This window comes from Salvia splendens, chromosome 15 (genome assembly GCF_004379255.2).
Source record: "Salvia splendens isolate huo1 chromosome 15, SspV2, whole genome shotgun sequence".
Classification (NCBI taxonomy): Eukaryota; Viridiplantae; Streptophyta; class Magnoliopsida; order Lamiales; family Lamiaceae; genus Salvia; species Salvia splendens.
The window spans coordinates 11692165-11713876 of NC_056046.1; the positions used below are offsets into that span (position 1 = coordinate 11692165).

A 21712-nucleotide genomic window follows, 5' to 3' on the forward strand; every position below is an offset into this window, starting at 1 on the left:
TATCTATACAAAACTAACTTCTTTAATTAGTGATGTTTTTATTAAAATAAAAGATGGGAAAACAAAAGGAAAAAAGATACTTATTATATAAATATACAACGTCGATTTGAACATCACCGAAAGAGTTTTGTGTGAGCTGGCTGCATAGTTTTATTTCTATAGTCTTATAAGATTTAAATACTAATAAATTATTTTTAATTAAAATTATTAATTTATGTATTCTATTATAAAAGAGTTTTGTGTGAGTTGGCTGCATAGTTTTATTTCTATAGTCTTATAAGATTTTTTAAAATAAAACATGAAATTATGGAGTTTAAAAAAATTTATTTTAGATATTCGAACTATAAGAAAATAGCATATCCAATACTCAAGAGAGAGAGAAAATATTATATCCAGTACCTAGTTATGAAAGTCCAATAATACCCTTCATGCCTTGGGGGTATTTTTGGTGCAAATTTATAATGAATAGTGAAAGGTACCATAAATGTGATTATACCTTAGTTCATGGACTACCCATGATATTTTTAAAGTTCAGGTAGCGTTTGCGTGCGAAACGCATAGTTCTGGGACCAATTGCGTAGTTCGCTCTTTATAATAAAATGTTAATGAAATTAGATAGTGGAATGTGATATCCATTACCAAAGATAGTAAAAGTAAATGTGACAAATATTGATGGGCGGAGCGAAAAAAAACTAATACAACACAAGTAATAATGGTTAACGGGTGGAGTATATGGTTTTATAATCAAATGTGAATGAAATTAGTTAGTAAATATGTTGTCTACTTACCAAAAATAGTACTCCACCTGTTCATTATTAATTGAGTCACTTCTTTTCGGCATGAAGTTTAAAAAAGATGAAGACATAAAATAAAGTAACAGAGATAAAAAGAGAATAAAGTAGAAAAAAATATTATTTTTTCTAAATGTAGAAATGACTCAATTATCTTAGAATTTTTCGAAATAGGAATATCACTACAAAAAACTTGTCATTTAATGACAAAAAAATTGAGACGCAATTACTTGCATTGAAAAGTTTTAAAAAAAACGACAATCAAGGATGCAAAAGAAACATCCCTAAAATAATGACAAATTAACTTAATCTTTTGCTTTTTTAGGACACTTCTATTTGCGTCCTCTAATTTTAGTTGGGACACCAACAATAAGGACGTTTTTGAAGTGTTGGTGGTATATTTATAAAACACAAACTAGCGTTCTTAATACATTAAATAGGTCTTAAGCAATTTGTTTTTATTTTAGTGTATGACTCAATATAATAAGGAACATAGGGAGTCAAAGTGAAATATTTTGTAGCGGAAGAACGAAAAAAATTGAAATATTTAAGGGCAGAGGAAGAAGTAGTAGACTAATCTATTTTTTCAAATTTTCATAATTATGCCCTGATTGATATATTATGCAACTCAAATATTGTTCGGTTGTACTCCAACATGCTAAATGTAAATGAGATGTTAAGTATTGTAAATACGATAATATTGGTACAAAATTGTGAAATATTGTAAGAGAGCGTGTCACATAATAAATGACATGAAAATGATAGTACATCATATTGGAAAATACTCAATGATTGTGATGAATTAATTATTGCCCAAAAATGGACCATGCAGCACCTAACTTACTTATTTTTAGAACGTTACGATAGGGATGGATGGAGGAATGTCTTCTCTCAAGGTTACATAATTGGATCTATTTTTGTAAAAATATTGGTACGCTATTTTCACATTATATAATGCATTTATGTTGATATAAAGTGTAAGCAAATAGATATATAATGGACTTCTATAATTGCAACGATATTTAAATGCTACTCCATAATAAACGGAAAATGAAGATGGTTGTTTCACATAATTAATAATGTCACATGTAGCGAGGTAGATTGTTTAAATATCTATCTACTTAAACATTAACTAATGGTAGATACTTATTTCATAAATATTCTATTTTATATTGCCCAGTACAATTAATTTCCATCTATAAATATATATATAGGAGTATTTTTTTTTGTTTAATGAGTGTCTCAGTTTTTTTAATAACAACACTTCAATCACTTTTTTTCTCAATCTATTTCTTATTTTATCAAATTAAGATTATAAGAGGTAGAATTAGTAATAGTAGTAGGAGTTGGTCATGCCTGCGGTGGGCAGGGAGCAGAGGCCACCCATTTATTTAATCTGTATTTCATTTATTAGATACTACTATGTGACTAAATTTATTATTTAAATACATAAATTATACTCCCTCCGTCCCATGCTACTCGCACTTTTCATTTTAGGCCGTAAATTTGGGATTGATTTTTTTGTGTAATTAAAAAAGAATTTTAGGTGTAATGAGACATCACTTAATAAAAGAGCTCTTAACTTAAACTAACATATTAATTAAATGCATTAATTCTAACTTAAATTATAAATAGTGTAAGGACTTTGTGACGAGCCGAAAAGCAAACGTGCGAGTAGCACGTTACGGAGGGAGTACAACTTAGAATGTACTAATTATGAGTCTACTAGTTTATTTTATTTATAATTGCGGATGTTTGCGGATACCGTTTCAGAAATAGAGGCGTATCTGTGTAGTTAGACATGATAGGAGATTGTCCCATCTTAAGAAATATTTTTGGATGGTTTCAAATTCAAAATCAAATGAACTTCTCTTTCCTTTGTTGAACTAGAACGAATAGTATCTTGATTTCATTGTGTGGCCCCATCTACAAATTCAACTTTTTTGTCGCATAGAAACAAGAAAAAGCACAAGCTTAAGAAATTATTGTAATTGTATGTCCAAAAGATAATTTTAAAGAGTATTTGTCTTTTTTAGTTATAGAGTGAACTATAACTTTATATTGAGTGAATTATAAATTTAGTTTATAGACAATTAGATTTTAACCTTTTCAATATCTAAATAATTTATTAGTATTAATAATTTTTGGACATATGGTATAACATTATTCCAGGATATTTTTATCCTTTTAGCTATTTTTTGAGTCGAGGGACAAAATTGTTCACTGACTATATATCCACTAATATATGTAATTCAAATGGTACCTGAAACTATATTAAATACTTTTTATTAAATACTTCATCGGATACATTTCTTGTGATTTTGGTTTTAACTATTTTTCACTTTTTTTCCTTCTTTCTCATATTTTTATGTATTATTCTTAAAATATTAAAATAAATTAATTACAAAAATTTTAAATCGCAATTTATTTAAGCAAATTTTATCAATGCTTAATTTAAAAAGATGATCAATAAATAAGTGAATCGATAACTAATTAAATCATGCCCTTTGTTGCATATATTTTAATTGTGTTGATACATATTTCTATATATTTATTTTTATTACTATACTACCAATATGATTTACTCCCTCAGTCCGTCATTAGGTGTCTCGATTGACCATTTTAGTCCATCCGCTATTAGGAGTCTCGATTCACTTTTATCATAAATGGTAGGTTCACCTCATTTTCCACTAACTCATTCTCCTCACATTTTACTATAAACTTAATATATAAAAATGGATCTCACGTTTCATTATCTTTTTCCACTCACTTTTCTTTGTATTTCTGAAAATCTGTGCCGAACTCAAATAGGACTCCTAATGGCGGACGGAGGAAGTAGTTGTTTTTTTGATATGTTGAAAGTTCAAGACATTTTCTTTAGAAATCAAATAGTTTAAAATTTGATCCAATAATAAGTCGTTTATTTAGGGTATTTGATTAATAGGTATATAAAAATATATGAAAAAAGGAAACAAAGAACAAAAAAGTTGACTGAAACAAAAATGATAAAGAAGGTACCCAATGAAGTATTCCGTAAAATTTAATATTATTTCAAGTACCCTTTGAATGATGCATATTAGTGGATATATAGTTAATGGATAATTTTTTCCTTAGTTCAAAACATAGCTAAAAGGGTAAAAATGTTCAAGGATAGTGCAAATGTTCCACCAACTGGAACATACCCTGTGTCCAGGGACTAATGGTGTTGATAAAATTAACTTGGTATGGGAGGTTATTACTCAATTGCCTAAAGACTAAATTTGTAGTTCATTCTTTTGTGTTTAAACTTGAAATTATATCAAATGCAATATTTAAGCTTTAAAATCATCTTCACACGTCCCTAGACTTTGATGTAACATCGTTAGAGGTACTTTTGAACTTTTTTTGGTCCAAATTACCATTTGGTCCTCGCAGGATATTTTAGTCTATTTGTGATGAAAAAAGACCGTCACCATTTCCCTTATTAAATCATTATTTGTAATATTAATCCTACAAATTAATTAACAAATAAATGAATGCTAATACGATATGGGAAGTAAAAGTATACCTTCCTTCCGATTATTATTCAAATTTTGTTTTGGGTCATTACTCATTGCTAGTTCCACGAAAATACATTTTATATTGCCTACAATCTTTTATTGATAAGTGATAGTACTATTATAGTCTATACAAAATTTGAAGTCCGTACAATATTTAGAGTTTAAAGTTTATTCACTGCCAAATACAAATAATATGATAATCAAGGGTTCATATGGAATTTTACATATTATTGTAGACTAAAATAGATATCTATCTAAGCCTCATTGTACGCATAAAAAAGAACTTAAAAGTGGAGAGTTCAGTGGTTGCGCAGCATGCTCGATTTTTTCAATGATCCAATGAATCAGGTTTAGAATAAGTTTGCTTGCCCTCCATGCACCGTCTATCTTTTTGTACGCACAAAAAAAGAACTAAAAGTGGAGTATTTATTTTTTTCAAGTACCAAAGCAACTACAAATAATTGCGCAATGGAAAATGGAGAAACAAGAAAAAGGTAGTAGCATGGAAGAGTAGTCACGAAAAAGAGGTTGTTCTTGGTCCTACGCACCCTACTAGGCCTCGTCACTCAGGGACATACGTGCACCGAGAGTTCGAAAATGCCACTCGGCGATTGATCACTTGTCTGCAACGAAGTATGCAATAGCAAGTTACCGACTATCGAGTTCACGACCAATCGCCAAAAAACATGATATATGCTACTACTTGGTCGATAACATTTATCGAAGATGGTAGGTGTTCGTGAAATCAATTACATGGCCCACTTACCTAAAAATGGCATTGTTTGCTCATAGGAAATAGGTGGCCTGAAAGGGTGCTGAGAGTTTTCGATGTACCCCAAGCATGTTAGACAATAATAAAAGGTATGCTGCATATATCGTGTATATGCTATCAGTCAACTATGCATATGTTATCATGCATGATGTGATTATCGAAGGCTCAGAACCAACCTAGTCTAGCCGATCATAGACCCATCTTATATAATTAGAATTAGTAATTAATTACTAATTGTCTATTTCTCAATTTATTTGTGTCACTCTTGCGCATGATACATGCTAATTTTCTCTACATTGTTCTAATTTTATCGGGATGTCCCCGAAGGGACTTAACAACTAATTATCTGATACTTATACAAATTCCCAACCAAATCCATATTTATGCAACATTTATTTTTGGATGATTCAGTTTTTTTATATATTTATTTATCCAAGTTAAAAGTAAAATTGATGGTCATAAATTATACATTTAAAAATGTTACTCATGTCTCGGTATTCAGACAATATCTAATGAACAATTATAGTAGTATTTTTAAAATTTATTATAGTTAGTTCCTAAGTAGTACTTTAGAGCATCCACATCCGTGTTCGTTGGCAAATTTATTATAGTTAGTTCCTAAGTAGTACTTTAGAACATCCACATCCGTGCTCGTGCCAATGAGCACGGATGTGGGTCCGGTCCCACTTTTACTCCTTGCTCTTAGGCAAGAGTACAACACCCACATCCGTGCTCTTCCGCAAGGATAAGCTCAAGGGTCCCACCATTCTATTATTCAATTTAAATAAAAACATTTCAACAAAATTAAAATGCATTAAAAATACCTGAATAATATTACAAATTACAAAAAATTAAAAATTACATAATTAAACACCTAAAAAATAAAAATTACCCCCGTGGATGACTATTCATCCGGCTCTACCCCCAATGTTCTTTGGCATCGCCACATGCGATCGAAGTTGCTCAGGGGTCATATTTGACCTATCGGCCAAATTGAGTTGGGCCAAAATCCCCCACAACGAGTTGGTGGGGGGGTGAGGTGGCACATAGGGAGCGGGTTTGGGAGCGGGGGCGGATGGAGTCGCGGCACGACGGCGGTTGGCCGCTGCCTTCTTCCTTCCTTGCGGCCGGTGTTGGGAACTGCTCGGGCCGGCGTCGGGGCTACCCAAGTTAGCTCCGGCAAGTTGGCTAGCCACATCCTTGGAGCCGGCGTCGTATAGGGATACCGACCTCGACCGTTTGGAGGAGGAGCTAGCGGAGGATGATACGCCTCCCCTATACTTCGGATGAGCCGTTTCTCCTGCCAAATGTTGAGGTACTTGAACGGCTTGTAGTTCATCGATTGGTAGGTCGCCAAGGCGGCGGAACTGATGATGTCAAGCTCGTTTCGGCCGCTCCCCGTCGACCGCTCTTCCTGGAGGTAATACCCCTGGAACTTTTGGATTTCTTTGTTGGCTCTGTATATGGCATTGCGCACCATACTCTCGTTGCGCTCGATTGTTCCAGCCGGCCGGTTTTGATTGTACCGGCGACAGATGCGCCACCAATAATGGTCACCGGATTGGTTCATGCCAACCTCCGGATCTTCGGAGATTGACAAGTATGCTTTGAATAATTGCTCCATCTCCCCCGGAGTGTACGGGGTACGGACACCACGAGTAGGAAGAGGAGGAGTTTGAGAGGGGCCGCTCCTTCCCGCTCTAGGTATGGGTGGTTCGGGTGTCCACCCGTATTGTCCTTCGGGGGCATCTTGGTCGTCGATCGGGTAAGGCCGGTAGCCACCCGGAACTTGCGAACCTTGGGTTTGAGGAGAGGCCGAATATTCCGTTTTCGGACTAGGAAATGGTTGTGAACCGAACCAATCAGGGTTTCAACCGTGGGAGCCGGGGGAGGGGGGTGATCGCCGGAGCCAGATTTTTTATTTTTATTTTTTTTAATTTTTAATTGGATTTTTTAATTAAAGTCTGATTTTTAAAAAAATAAAAATAAATTGCCAACGACATTGATGTTGTCCAATCACAGGCTGACACGTAGGCTGCTCGCTGGCACGGACGTGCTCAATGCATCGAGCAGCGCCATGCCAGTGGCAAGAGCGCAACGCCGAGCAGTGGTTGTCACGCCGCTGACATGGACGGACGGCGGATTTCAACCGCTGTGGATGCTCTTACTCTCTCTTATCTCTCCTGTTTCATTATTTCTCATACTTTTTTTCCATTCAACTCGTTAATTACAACTTTTTAAAATCTCGTGACGAAAAAGATGCTTCAAATTGAGGGAGTACTTCTAGAAAAATATTTGATGTCATTACAAAGTCAACAAATAGACTTAAAATGTTTGTTTAAGTTTAAATTTAGTGAAAGGAGACATATATAATACATGTTATAATATATTTTATTTTTGTATATAATATTTTTTAGCACCTAATATACTTAAATAAAAAAAATATAAACAAGGTTTGTCAGGGTTCGGCATCTACCTAGCCTGGGCTCCCCGGGAAAGGGCTGACCCGACCCATTTGACAATTTTTGCAGAGTCTGCAATAACCTATTAAATACTTACTAGTTTTAAATGAAATAACAGTCAAATGAGTTAGTGGAATATATGATCTATTATCATTTATAGTAAAAATGAATTGAGACTCTTATTCGTAGTAAAGAGAACAAAATGGAAAAACTTGATTCTTATCCGGACAGGACAAAATGGAAAAATATAGTTCTTATCCGCGGATAGGAAAGTAGTTGTGTGGCTAAGAGCATCTGTAACGCGTCGGGCCGGGCCGCAAATCACGAGTCCCGGCCCGTCCCATGCGTTACACGGAGGCGAGTCACGGCCCAGGCCGGTCCCGGGGCCGCGTTCCCGGCCTGGTGAGCGTCCCGCGTCCCGGCCCGGGACGGGGTTGCACAGTGACGGGCCGCATGTCCCGCGGCCCGGCCCAGCGTTACACGCTCTTCGGGCCGGGCCGCAAATCCATTTTTTTTTTAATTCGATGTCTATAAATACGAGCTTGCGTTCCATCCATTTCAATCCCGCGTTCCATTTCAATACTCTATTATACCCTTTTTTTTCGGCGCCAATGGATTGGTTCAACAACGATCAACGTGAGATGGAGGAGTTCGTTAACTCGAACAATTGGTACATACCGTCGTCGCAACCATCGCAGACACAGCCTAGTCCGGGAGTCGGTAGCAACGTCGACATTACATCGCCGGTCAACACCGAAGATTTCGAGCTCAGTGATATGGAGCCCGCTCAAGAACGGGGAAAGGAGAAGGTCAGGGAGGAGGATGGGCCGAAGAAGTACACTCCGCACGAGACATTGTGGCTTGCGAGGAACTACATCGATGTCGCCGAGGATCCTATCATCGGCAACTAGCAGACCGGCAAGGCTTTTTGGGAGCGGATTGCGCAGAAATATAACGCTGGCCGTCCGAAAGGGTCAATCGAGCGTAGCTACGTGAAGCTGCGCAAGCATTGGGGTCGGGTCCAGGCGGATATGAGCAAGTGGAACAGAAAGTGGGCCAACGTAGTCCGTATGTGGCCGAGCGGGTACAACAAGGCGGACCTCGTCGAGAAGGCGAAGGATGCGTTCTTCACTGACGGGAAGAAGACCTTCAAGTACTTCGAAGTTTGGAAGCTCGTCGAGAAGAGCCCGAAGTACACCAGCGGTGCCGAGCCGGCGGCAACAGGTGCGGCGAAGAGAACCAAAGTTTCCGCCTCCGGAAACTACTCTTCGAGCGAAGGAGGTCCGGCGATCGACCTCAACGTGACGGACGACGATGTCTTCTGCTCCTCTCCTAGCATTCAGAGCCGCCCGATAGGAACAAAGGCGGCCAAGAGGAAAGCAAAGGGGAAGGCAGCTGCGAGCAACTCCGCTATTGTGCCACCGCTGACCAATCTGTCTCTGGATAAGATGACCGACACTTTGTCGGAGATGAATATTACATAGCGGATGAGCCAGCTGACGGAGTTGACATCGAGGGATACATCGAAGATGTCGGACGAGGAGATCGAGTTGCACCGTGAGATGATTGCCTACCTTCGCGCCCAAATGAAGAAGTAGTAGTCGTGGCCCGGGTTTCTTGTATTTCAAATTTGCTTCGTCTTAATGTTAATTTCTAATGAACAATGCATTTTCCCGGTTTCAATTGTTCAACGAATTGCGTTTACGAGTTAAATAGGTTGGAGTTGTGAATAGTGTCATTTATTAGTTGCAGCCCGGGCCGCAACCTGCAGGGTTACAGCAGTTGGGGCCTGGGCCGCAACTGTAGAGGAATGATGACGTGGAGGGGACTTGGGGCCGGAAATGGGGACGGGTTAATGATGCCCTAAACAAAATAATTATTATATTATTATTACGTTAGACCCTGGGAAAAGAGTTGTTGTGGATTTCATTTATAAACTTTTCTATATATATATAAAGACCTTCACCGCTTGAAACAAATTATCATTCCACTGAAAATTCTAACACTGATATACGTACACATTTATTATTGCATAACATTACCAAAAAAATTACAAAATTGAATGAGAATAAGATGTCAAAAAGGAGTGGTTATAGAAATGAAGAAGAAATGTGTAGTTTAGTGATGATGGCAAAGCAAGTAAAGATGTTAGAGAGAGGGAGGGAGAAAATAGTCAAAGGAGCAGCAGAGTGTTGCAGCGCAGCAGTTGGTATTTGTATTTTGGTAATGATTTCGTGCGGAGAAGAAGATCAGATGCCTCGTGATATTCCTTTTCTTTTCAATTCCCTTTTGCTTTGCTGCATTTCCTCCCCCTTCACACATATACATACATACATATAGAATTATAGATATACCTCTCTCTCTCTACACAGTACTTTCACTAGCAGGAATTTTGCAGCTGTAGCTGTGCTGTGCATACTCCTCTTCCTACCCTATTTATTTTTTCCACGCCTTCTCCTTCTCTCTCTCTCTCTCCTATTTATGAATTTGATTATTTAAACTGGATTGGGGTCAGAAGAGGCGAGAATTCCTTCCTTTTGTTCCCTTCGATTAAAGCAGGTCGCAATTGAAGTATCCCAATCCTCAGGTGCCACAAAATCAAATCTCCCTCGATCGAGAATCAGAATGGGTAGCGGTAGCTACGGCGGCATCGGAAGGAATCATGGCGTGAGGCAGTACGTAAGATCAAAGGTTCCGCGCCTGCGATGGACTCCCGATCTCCACCACTGCTTCGTCCACGCCGTTGACCGCCTTGGCGGCCAAGACAGTGCGTTACTCCTCTTCTTCATTTCTAGAGAGAGAGAGAGAGAGAGATTTTTAATTTAGGAGTAGTAATTGTTTATGATTTTGTTTAATTTTGGTTTGTGTGTGTTTTTGCAGAAGCAACCCCTAAATTGGTTCTTCAATTGATGGAAGTGAGAGGCCTCACCATATCTCATGTCAAAAGCCATCTACAGGTTCAAATCCACCATCTTAATCCACATTTTATTCATTTGAATTTACTTTCTCCATAATTTGTTCATGTAGATGTACAGAAGCATGAAGACTGAAGTTGCCAGACAAGGTATATATATATATATATATATATACATATATAATATTGTGTGTGTTGAATAATCTTCTGAAAATTCAGTAATACTAGTCATAAAATTCCCGCATATACTATCTTTTATGGAAATGGAATTGGAAGGATGTAACCACTTCATTTATGAATAACATCCCATTTTTATGGCATTTCATGTGAAGAAACACAACCCCACCAAGTCTTCTAATTATGGCATATATCCAAGGAATACTACAACCCTCATTTATTCAAATTCTCTGCTTCATCACATTTCATTTAATTCAATTCACACCCTAATTCTATTAATTGTACTAATACATACAATGTCTCAAGTTTCAAATGTGTTCCCAGAGATGAGCATTTCACAGCAAAGGAAACACTGTTGCGATGAACGACAACAGCTGATGTTTCTCTCTCCTGCAAAAAGGTGACCACTTTTTATCTCTAATAAATTACTCTCAGATTTCGAGAAGGAGGTGGTAGTGAAAAACAAGAAGGATATGGATTTTTTACAAGTTCCTTTTCAGTTATAATTACAAATGTTGGTGTTGGGGTGTGTAGAGCGAGAGTGGGGAAAGTGGAAGAATGCAGCCAAAGGAATCCGTACGGAGATGATGATTACATGGGTGAGAAAGTTGGAATAAAGGATAAAGAAAATGAAAACCCTTCTTCTGCCACTACTGCCGATGTACTGCTCCTGCATTCTGACTTTTTCAAGGTATAATCAATGACCTCTCTCTCTCTCATATCAAAGGTTTGGGTTTGAAAAGGAGTTGGATGATTTAGGGGAAAGTGCATGAGCAAAGTTGGTTTTGGTGGTTGAGGATGAATGACTTCTTGCATATATATGTGTGCATATTTCTAAAGTTGGTAGATTATTTATGAGCGTTGGTCAATATTCTTTATCTCGTTTTTCTTGCCATTCTCCTTTTTCTGCTTCTTTCGCTAGCACTACTACTTAATTTTAGAAAAATACATAATTGAAATAAGATACTACTAATAGATAATCAAAGACAAAAAAATTACGTCGGTAAGAAAAAAAAATTAATAATTCAATCAAGGATTTTTGGGCATGTTGAATTTGTGTTTCATTTTGTTGCATGGATTGTTCTTGTACATCATGAAATTTTAAGTTAGTACTCCATACCTTTTATTTTAAGTTCTGTATAATATGTCTCGTAACAGTATTAGATTTAAAAATTACATACATCACTTATTGCAAGGTTTATTGACGTGGTCCATAATTTGGTTGTACTATCAAAGTGGAATGTTAATGCCTTTATAAAAGTTTATGAATTCAAATAATAAATTGTATACATGTATAAACAGATAAATTATAGTATATGAATTCAGAGTTTATTAAGAGTTTCTATATAATTTTGGCCTGCATGAAAAATTGAATTAGATACAAAAACCATAGTTTTTTGTCTTATATATATATATATTGCAACATATATAATGTGTACCAAATTATCATTAAATTTTAAAAAGAGATTGTATTGTGGATGCATCAAAACTTATTAGTAGTAATCTATTTTTATAATAGTAATAGTTGATTTAATTTTGGGGAACATTTTGATGTAGCTCAATCACAGAATCAAAACTGTGCAATATATTGATTTTGTCTCCCTTCATATTATGAAGAAATAAATAAGCCATATATAAACCTTGTCCCCCTCCGTGCAGTTTTGTCTGCTGAAAATACCAATGCTAAAAAAATAGGTGGTCTTCGGTAGCCCATATTTAATACACTGAAATTCGTACTACTGTATTAATTTAAATGGACCATCAAATAAACATCCCTATCCCTATTAATTTAACTCATTTAATTTTTTTTAAAAAAACAAAACATTCCATAATTCTTTCTTATTTTTTTTCTCTTACTTTTGAACACAATTTCTAATTTATGTGCCCAAAAGTGTTGAGTGAACTTAGCTGGGATGAGGTGAATATTATTATGTACAAGATTTATTTATACCTTCATCAATAAATTCACTAGGTAAAACTTTTTAAACTCTCTAGCTTTGGCTAATATTTTGTCTACCTGTTTAGGACTCTATTCTTTTAGACATGTTGGTGGTTGTAATTTTAATCAAATTGAAATTTAAAAATATTACTCCAAATCTGTTTTGTTAATACACTCATGTAAGTAATAGGTAAAAGTGCACTCTAGGTTTTTAAGTATTTTTCTATTTTATTGCATATAACAATGTAAATTTAACTAAGTAGTAGTAGTAGTATTTTTATTGACATTATTCCACCACTAACCCTTTTTCTTTTGCACTCTTATTTACTTTATCAGCTTTATCCGCTCATCACATATTTCACCTAATAAATTTTAAAACTGGTGTGTAATCAAAAGTCATGAATCTTTATTTGGACTGGATGGAGTATCTGTATTACATACAGAAATAGTGGATGGCTTATTTATTCTTACATTTCACCCATGTTCTTGCTATATTTGGTTCATCAATTTTAAATTTTAAATTCTGTTTTTTGTGTGTAAATGTAGTTGCAGAAGGGGATATGCAAGATGGAGCAGTTTAGTAGTGGGAATGAAGATGGATGTGAATTGTCACTGTGTCTGGCTTCGCACAATCCAATTGCAGATAACCTCCAGAAAAGTAATGTGTCTGTGTCTTGTACCACTGAGATCAGTGATGCCATTTCTTCTAATTCTTCCCATGAATTCCCTGGAATAAACCTTGATCTATCCATTGCTTGACCTTCCTTTAATCAAATTTCCTTTTTCTTTTCATTTATGTTAGTATTTCACAAGTATTTGTTGCTTATTTATACTGTCTTCGACTTTGATGTGACCTAGACACAATGTCTTCCAAGTTACGAACTCAGTGCTCCAAATATCCTATATAGTACTTAGTATAAAACTAATGAGGATACGTTGCTGAGGTTACACAACATTTCGAAGTTAACATTATGAAGTTACGATTTGGAGTTGGGAGAAGGCAAATGGGGATGAATATTTGTACACACTTTGACTGGGGATTTCAAGACTCTAAGTCCCTAACCTCTTGGTACCACATTCAGAGCAGAACTTTGAGGTCTCCCTGAGATACGGAACTCCACATTCGTCGCAAAACTTTGCCGGACTTGTTGGCTGAAACCACAACAAAGAAAATTACAACATCAAGTAATGCTCTTCATATGTAGTAATAAAACTTCTCCAAAATCAAGAATGGATTGCATGTGGCACCACAGAAACCTAGAGGAAGTGTTAACATGTATGAATTATGTTATTACCATAGGGTTCGCAGGTGTAACTTTTTATGGAAAGAAGGTCTGCGTAGTTATGGTCTATGGTTCGGATCAGTTTTACAAAGCAGTGGAAAGATTTTAGTAGCAACAAGAGGAGAATGCACCACCTTTTTATGGGTAAATGAATATGAATTTAAAGGGCTGCGCCACGGATGACACCCGTTACCTTTGGCCTCGGGTATTACCTCTTTACCAACTCACACACGGAGAGGAGGATGCATTATTAGAAAACATAAATCCAGATAAATCAAAGTGAGACAAGGCCATTGTAAACTTGAATATTAGGTGGAAAGTGGAGAAATTGAGTAAGAACGAAACTCACCATAACATGCAGACGTCCTCCAACGTGACCAAGAGACTGTAGAGAAGCTATATGGTTGAGGGCCGATGATGGCTGCTGGTTGTGAACCATTTCAGGCAACTGAGGTGGGGGAATACACTGTTGGCTGAGCATATAGTGAGTCGAATGGGAACTGTGATTGATAGAATTGTTATGCCCCTCGTGCATAGGATGAAACTGAGCCTGATGTGCAAGTATTTACAGAATATTATCAGACAAATTTAATCCTTGGCTAATGAATCAAATGAAAAGAAAAACATGAAGATGCTCTTTAACATCTATAAATATAAAAAGTAATGACCAAGTCTTTTTCTAATTGACATTAAAGCCAATATAAGGACAGATATAGTCAATTAATTTAAAAGAAATAGAACTATAAACAGTACAAGCTCAAAGAAATTCCCATTTATACATTTTCATTGACGGCAAAGTTTTAGGATATATCATTAGATCTTTGTATGATATAGTACACTACAAACATTTTCAACCAAAGATCATTAACATATAATTCATCATTGGTTAATAGATAGATGCATCTGTTCCTCCTGTGATTTTCCAATCAAAGGCTCCACCTGAATAGGCTGATTTAAAATCTTCTAAAGCTTTAATTAGACAGTAGATGTATATGGAAATAAACAATATAAATTCATCATATCCATGATAATTGATTTCAGTATTTCACTGAAATAATTTTACTATCATGCTTCTTTATCATCCCCCAGACAGAAAACAAGGATGAAATGCAGCACTAACAAGACAACCGAAATGATACAGCACATACATCAAACTCTAGTCACGTGAAAAATGAATGCAACCCAGTTACCAATATAAAGAATATCTCACTTCGTTTGCTGCTCGATAGCCTTGAGAAGTCGCCATTGAAGAAGAATTTTCAGGACTAGGGAATGCCTGAAAAGTATGCTTGGAGTTTAAATTTGATACAACCATTAAAATGGTGAGGCCAGAAATGACATTTTAACTCAAAGAATTCTGTATAGCTTACAGGCAAACAAGGCATATTGGAGTTAGAATTTGACACAGCACGCCTATACTTGTGCCTTGGAGCATAAAATTTGTAGTCTCTAGCAAAAACAGCAACTTCATTCCGTCCAGTCAGCCTCTTAAACCTATTTCAGATATTGTACAGTAGATGGTCAACAGTGACTGTCATCTTCCTCAAAGCATACGGAATATAAGTAACATTTGAAATTGAGACAATGGGATGTGCTACCGCATAAGTACAAAAACTAAGATCAATTTGAACCATTATAAGTATTTCTGAAAAATATTCATGTAAATTAGTCACAACTAACGAGCGATAACATAATGAATGTAAATGTACTGTAAGGAGTTCCAGTATACTCACATAGTAGAACAAAATATGATTTCACTCAAACTCCCATGATGCATTGAAACCATTTCTTTATTCAATTCTAAGTTCCTTAAAAATATCAATATTCAAATGATTTTTCTTATGATTTTACTCATGATGCATTAAAATACTAAATTCTTCTAAAATCTACAATTTTCAGTTAGTCTAGTCCTCTGTCCTGTGCTACTACCATCTTGGGGTGCTACCAGACATTTACATATTAAAGGCAGGGGCATAAGATATCACTCAGTTTCCCCATATAATCACTCCCCTGTTTTTTGAATTCAAACAATTTAAGAATTTGAGCTGCAACCCTTCATAAAACAATTAAACGGTCCAAAAGTTAAATACTCAACACAAAGAATCAAATTCTTTCAATGAATAATTTTTCAGGATACATTTATTGTGGAAAACCAACTTTTGATTACTTAATACACAAGCACAAGGAGCTTTTGTTTTGTTGGAGCAGATTGTGGTTTCCATCATTCAATGATTTTCCTAATACGGAGTACTTGTTATTTTGATCATGGTTCCCCAATATACACTTCTATCATGCATTCTCAGTTTCAAATAATTTCTAATCAATTATGGGTATTGTACTATATTTTCTAAAGTTTTACTTATACCATAACATATATGTTATGAACCAGAAGATGACATCACTTTGTCCCTCACTTATATCTAACAAAACATTTTGGAAAATAAGGTGTATTTACGTATTTAACTAATTTGACGAAACTCTCAAAAACCACTCTATATTCAGTGACCTGACAAAGAATGATAAAAGTAATGAAACCAAGTAAATATTAAGCATCCAAGATCGCAAATGCTGCCCACATGTTCAGGTAATGACAAATTAATCCTTGAAAGAATATCAACTACTAGAACTTTAAGTAAATTATATCTAGACAGGGTAAACACATACTTTCTATGGATAGAAAATACTGATATATGGGTCAGAGAAATATACCACATTTATCAAGCTCAAAAAACATAGCTGGGACTTAAATATTCACTAGAACTAGTTTTCCTAGGGCAGGACAGTTAACTGATAACATACCACTCAGCATCATCAATACCAACTTTGGTTGGTTTTTCAACGATAGCTAAGCCATTGACCACCACAAAGCGCACACGCTTCTCCTCCTGTATCACCAATTCGGGAAACTTCGATCTTGTTTCAAATGAAGTCGCTAGCTCCCTTCTCTTAAACATACAAGTACCTACAAGTAGCATATCAACATGAGACAGTTTCCAGGACTACCAACTCCATAATTCTCCATCTCCGAGAGAGAAAGGCCAGTCTCCAAGCATTCAAAATAAACCATGTAGAAGGAGTAACAGGCAAGTAAATGTAATAGATCCACTATTCCATCTTTGACTCGGTGCCGTATCCAGCTCTCCTAATTCACATAAATAATGTTCTCTTTTTTTGAACTCTCGGGAAGGAAATGGCCTATTCAAACTGCACTCCAAAAAAACCCCCTCCATATATCCAGTACATCTATGCGACAGGCAAGGATTCTAGAGAAGCCAAAGACACTATGCAACATGGAAAAGAATTTAATACACTAATTGCACCTTCTCAAATTTCCAGAAGGAAACTTCAAAATTCGGTTTATTCTGACTCATAAACAGTAAAACAAATCACACCTTTTCTAGGAAATTTCTTTGCAAGCTTTCTATACAATCCACCAGCAGCTTCAAGGGCAACACCAATGGTCTTCTCGCGGATGCCACTCATTGATGATAATCTCGTGTTAACTTCATTCACTAGTGTTTCATATAGATTAGCAATATACATTAGTGGCAAAGCATAGCGTGCATCGCCTTCATATCGAATCTCTTTGGACTTCCTCTTGCTTTCTTGTGACGATTGCTGCACCATGTAATCAGTGTCATAATCTGACATCTCAATAACATGTGGATCAATAAAATGATTCACGACGACGTCCATAAACCTTGCCCTAGCGGTTTCAATAGGCGAAACATCTGGCAACAGGGTACCAGTGTTAGATTGACATTAGGTTATCCTAAATGACTTCAAATACTTGGTAATTATAGGGAACACAAATGTCACCATCAATTGTCAAATTTGAGTAGGGACCACATGATGATCCATTATTTTCAAGACTACTCCTCTCGTCCTCCACACCCATGCTGTGAAGTGGCAAAGAGCTTTGGTAAGGCTCGCGCATGCAGTCCTACATCATTCAAACAACAAAAAATGAGAATGTTGTATAGTAATATGACACCATGAAGTAGGCAACATTATTATGGAGAAAAATTCAAACAGATAACATCATAGTCAATTCAATATTATGATAAATAAAGTGAGCAGAAAAAAGCTTGTCAGTGCCACAATAATTTGATATATACACGAACACTTCAACAAAATTTGTTCATGTAAAACAGCACATATGTTTTAGCAGTTCAATAAACTTTAACGAGGATAAGGAAAAACAGGGAGTCGATATGGTGGTGGCAAAAGAGAATCTTCTCCATAAAAATTGACTTCTCGTACATGAGTTTCCCAGATGAAATTCACAGATTAAACATTATCATCATTGAAAAATTTAAATTGAAATAAAAACTGTCCCTTTTCACGAAATCAAGAATGGAAGAAGTCTCATCACCACGACCATAAGAAAAAACTCCACTGGTTTAGTACTAACACTGGCGACAGCGGAGGAGCGGTCGTCGTTATCGTCGGTAACATGATCGGCGGCGGCTTCATCCCCGGAATTGGGATCGTGCAATGAGGTTCCGATGTAGGAGTTGGCGGCAGCGGCGGCGGCGGCGGCGGCGGATGACAAATCGTAGTGCTCCACGGGAAGTCTGCTCCCCATCGGCAGCAGCTTAAAACCCTAACAGCGGAAATCAGAGAAAATGGAGGGAAACGAAGGAGGAAAAATTTAACGGCTATCCAGATCAGTGAGTGATGTCTACAAGTGCAGGTTCCGGGATTTCCGAAGCTCAGTCCGAACCTGGCGCCGCCGAAACCCTCCTGCCTCCCAAGTTCCAAACCAGTAGGTCGCGAGAGGTACGGTGATTCGCTATATATGCTTTATCAAATTAAATAATGTTTTCTTTTCAATTTTCCACATATTACACCTACTTTTTTACTACGCCCTTTGTCCCACCAAATACACTCGTCTCAACAAAAATAATTATTACTAAAATTAAAATATATTTATTTTTACTTTATTTTTTTACTAAATACATAAAATAAAATTACATAAATTTCTGTACTGCATAAAAAACGAATCATCTTTATTGGAACAGAGGAGATATAAATTAATAGAGTGAAATGAGACAGTGACATGCAAAATAAAACTAAAAAAATAATATATTTAAATAATGTTAAATATAAATTTAAATATTACAAATGAATTTAGACTAATTATGCTTTTAAGGGGTGTAGGGGCAAAATAGGAAAATTAAGTAACCTGCAATGTGATATAGTAATACTCCCTTCGTCCCAACTTAAAAGTCGTAATTAGTTAGGGCACGAGTTTTAAGAAATGTAAAGAAAAGTGGATTGAACAAGTTAGTGTAGGGGCAAAATAGGAAAATTAAGTAACCTGCAATGTGATATAGTAATACTCCCTTCGTCCCAACTTAAAAGTCGTAATTAATTAGGGCACGAGTTTTAAGAAATGTAAAGAAAAGTGGATTGAACAAGTTAGTGGAATATGAGTCTCACTTATATATATTACTTTTATAATAAAATGTGAATGAAATAAGTTAGTGGAATGTGAGGCCTACCTACCATTTATGGTAAATGTGGAATAAGACTCTTAAGTTGGGATAAACGGAAATGACAAAACAGGACTCTTAAGTTGGGACGGAGGGAGTAATTATTTAGAGACTTATGATAATATTTTTCGAGTTCGGCGACCTAAAAGGTGTGAACTCCATTTTCCAAGGAGCTAATTTGAAGTTCACTAAAATAAATACTCCCTCCGTCTCACTATAAGTGAGCCATTTCCTTTTATGGCAAAAAAACAACACTATGTGGGAGTATATAAAATGATCAGAGGCTCGAGCAACTCATTCAATCAAGTATCCGAAGTTAGTTGTCTTCACATAGAATTGAGTGTACACCGCAAAGAGACATCGTTTTGTATCAATATTCAATCGAGTGTTTGAGTGATACATTGCATGGCTTTGATTCTGTTCTAGCAACGGTTTGTGATTAAGCTGATGCATCTCTGTTTGTTTTGTTGGTGCGATTAATAAAGGAAATCTCTCATTCTTTCATGGACGTAGGTTCTTGTAACCAAACCACGTACATAATGTGTTCTTGGCATTCTTTCCTCAGTTCTTGGTTGTATATTCGCTTCCTATCATGGTCATTGGTTGTTCGTGCTACTTGTTACGAATCAATCAAGAAAATGATCGGCTAAGAACCAAAAAACGACACAAGAATTTACGTAGTTTGATATATCGATCTACGTCTACTAAACCAGGAGAAAAGATCTTTATTCGTGTGTCACACAAATTACAATGGAGAAGCTAAAATGTATGCGCAACAAGAATACAAAATGAAATGCCTAATCTAATCGCCAAGTTAGGCTCTTGATCTCAAACTGAACTTTCCATATTCTATTTTCCTGATCTTATATCCCAACTCAATATAACAGTTCAAAAATAACAAACTAACCGTTACAACGACTAGTTTCCAATGACAACAAGCTACTATTGACTCAGCTCACGTCTCTGGCTCGAACCCTGACAACACTACTCGTCTCATTTCTTGGTTGTTTGAGTTCACATTTTGAGTTTGAGAAATTTATCGACCCAAACACTTGCTCTAAAGATTGATTTGAAGACCTACCAATTCTTTCTTCATACATGGGAAGAGAGCGTGTGAGATCATGTAGAGTATATGTTAATAAATCCCATGTCACCGTATTTTGGTGGAAGACTCCAAAGTACTTTCTAACTTCGTATTTTCGTTTGTTCAATCACTTCTCCAAGTCTTTTAATTTGATTCACGATTTTGGCTACTCGAGAGTAAGATAGATTTGGATAGTTTCACCATCTTTCTTTATTAACATTGTCGTAATCCTTTTGTCATATTCCAATCTTATTTGGCTCAGTTTGACATCATAAATCCTTGAATATATGAGTTTACTCAGGCGCCCTTGTAGAATGAATCTCACGACACTTGTATCTTTATTCACATTCTTCTTATAGTCGTTACGTTGATTTTGACTCCAACCCCCTTCATATTTGCTGTGTTGGTGGTTATGGAAATCCATCTTTCACCATAAACATCCTATATATCTTGAGACAAAAATTTAGTCATCATTTGATTGATTAGCAATCGAGATATTATCTTTCAAATATCTAAACTTGATTTAAAATATTAAGAAAATATGAAAATGTTTGGTGTCATGTCTAATAATAAGTCTACTGGTACTACCATTTGTTGGATAAAGCCAGGGTCGTATGAGAAATGATAATACTCGTATTGTAGCACGTTAATATTAGAGAGAATATAATATGATATTTAGCTAGATGTGAATATGAATATTTTAATTGAATAAAATGATAAAGATTACAAAATATCTAAACATGAATCTAGTTTGAATTTGATATACATGAATCAAAAAATAAACTTAATACATCAATGGTTGAATTACATAAATAGATAGATGCACAAATTAATTTCAACATATTGTAACTGAAACAGACTCCAAAATCACGCGTAGGATCATCAAGTTTTTAATAGATCATCACTTTTAAAATCCACAACCATATAGTAGTATATCTCTAAATAGGAAATTCTGGGTTTATTAAAGTTCAAAATCTCGAATTTAGGTTTGATTCCCCAAAAATAAGGGTTTTTTCTTCTTTTGTACTAGACAAAAGATATCATTCCTTGTTTGTACTGCACTTTTTTTATGTTCCGGATTTAGGAGAGACGCATGACCCTCATGCGTCTCTTTTTAATGAGACGCATGAAAGTCATGCGTCTCTATTTTTTTTCCGTTTTATTTTAACGACGCATGAGCGTCATGCGTCTCTATAAATGACGCATGAGACTCATGCGTCTTTTATTTTTTTTAAATTCCACCGACGACGCAT

At 35.9% G+C, this 21712-nt stretch overlaps 2 protein-coding genes and 1 non-coding gene across 4 annotated transcripts; 1 reads left to right on the forward strand and 2 right to left on the reverse strand.

Annotated features, from left to right (window-relative positions):
- Positions 1-5329: 5329 nt before the first annotated feature.
- On the reverse strand, positions 5330-5434 carry LOC121769621. The gene has a single exon (XR_006043641.1). It is a non-coding gene; the product is annotated as a U6 spliceosomal RNA (small nuclear RNA).
- A 4150-nt stretch (positions 5435-9584) lies between these two features.
- LOC121767634 (putative Myb family transcription factor At1g14600) lies at positions 9585-13436 on the forward strand. 2 transcript variants are annotated; one of them, XM_042163961.1, is made up of 6 exons: positions 9585-10331; positions 10445-10521; positions 10592-10628; positions 10980-11055; positions 11190-11346; positions 13141-13436. In XM_042163961.1, exons 1-6 carry the CDS (start codon positions 10190-10192, stop codon positions 13351-13353), a joined length of 702 nt encoding a protein of 233 aa, XP_042019895.1. In that variant the 5' UTR covers positions 9585-10189; the 3' UTR covers positions 13354-13436. The 2 variants fall into 2 exon arrangements, with proteins under 2 accessions (XP_042019895.1, XP_042019894.1); XM_042163960.1 differs by having other exon boundaries at positions 9586-10331; positions 10962-11055.
- A 45-nt stretch (positions 13437-13481) lies between these two features.
- LOC121767633 (uncharacterized protein At2g02148-like) lies at positions 13482-18661 on the reverse strand. Its single transcript, XM_042163958.1, has 8 exons — positions 18292-18661; positions 17697-17820; positions 17270-17608; positions 16677-16839; positions 15248-15371; positions 15088-15153; positions 14227-14427; positions 13482-13746 (listed from the first exon to the last, which is right to left on the reverse strand). The coding sequence occupies exons 1-8, from the start codon at positions 18463-18465 to the stop codon at positions 13645-13647; spliced, it is 1293 nt and encodes a 430-aa protein (XP_042019892.1). The 5' UTR covers positions 18466-18661; the 3' UTR covers positions 13482-13644.
- Positions 18662-21712: the final 3051 nt, after the last annotated feature.

Coding starts and splice junctions, on each gene's coding strand:
- LOC121767634 (XM_042163960.1), top strand. CDS start 10,190: ATGGGTAGCGGTAGCTACGGCGGCATCGGAAGGAATCATGGCGTGAGG. Junction 10,332..10,444: donor CCGCCTTGGCGGCCAAGACA/GTGCGTTACTCC, acceptor GTGTTTTTGCAG/AAGCAACCCCTAAATTGGTT. Junction 11,347..13,140: donor TGCATTCTGACTTTTTCAAG/GTATAATCAATG, acceptor GTGTAAATGTAG/TTGCAGAAGGGGATATGCAA.
- LOC121767633 (XM_042163958.1), bottom strand. CDS start 18,465: ATGGGGAGCAGACTTCCCGTGGAGCACTACGATTTGTCATCCGCCGCC. Junction 17,609..17,696: donor CTCAAATTTGACAATTGATG/GTGACATTTGTG, acceptor CCCTGTTGCCAG/ATGTTTCGCCTATTGAAACC. Junction 13,747..14,226: donor GAGGACGTCTGCATGTTATG/GTGAGTTTCGTT, acceptor TTGTGGTTTCAG/CCAACAAGTCCGGCAAAGTT.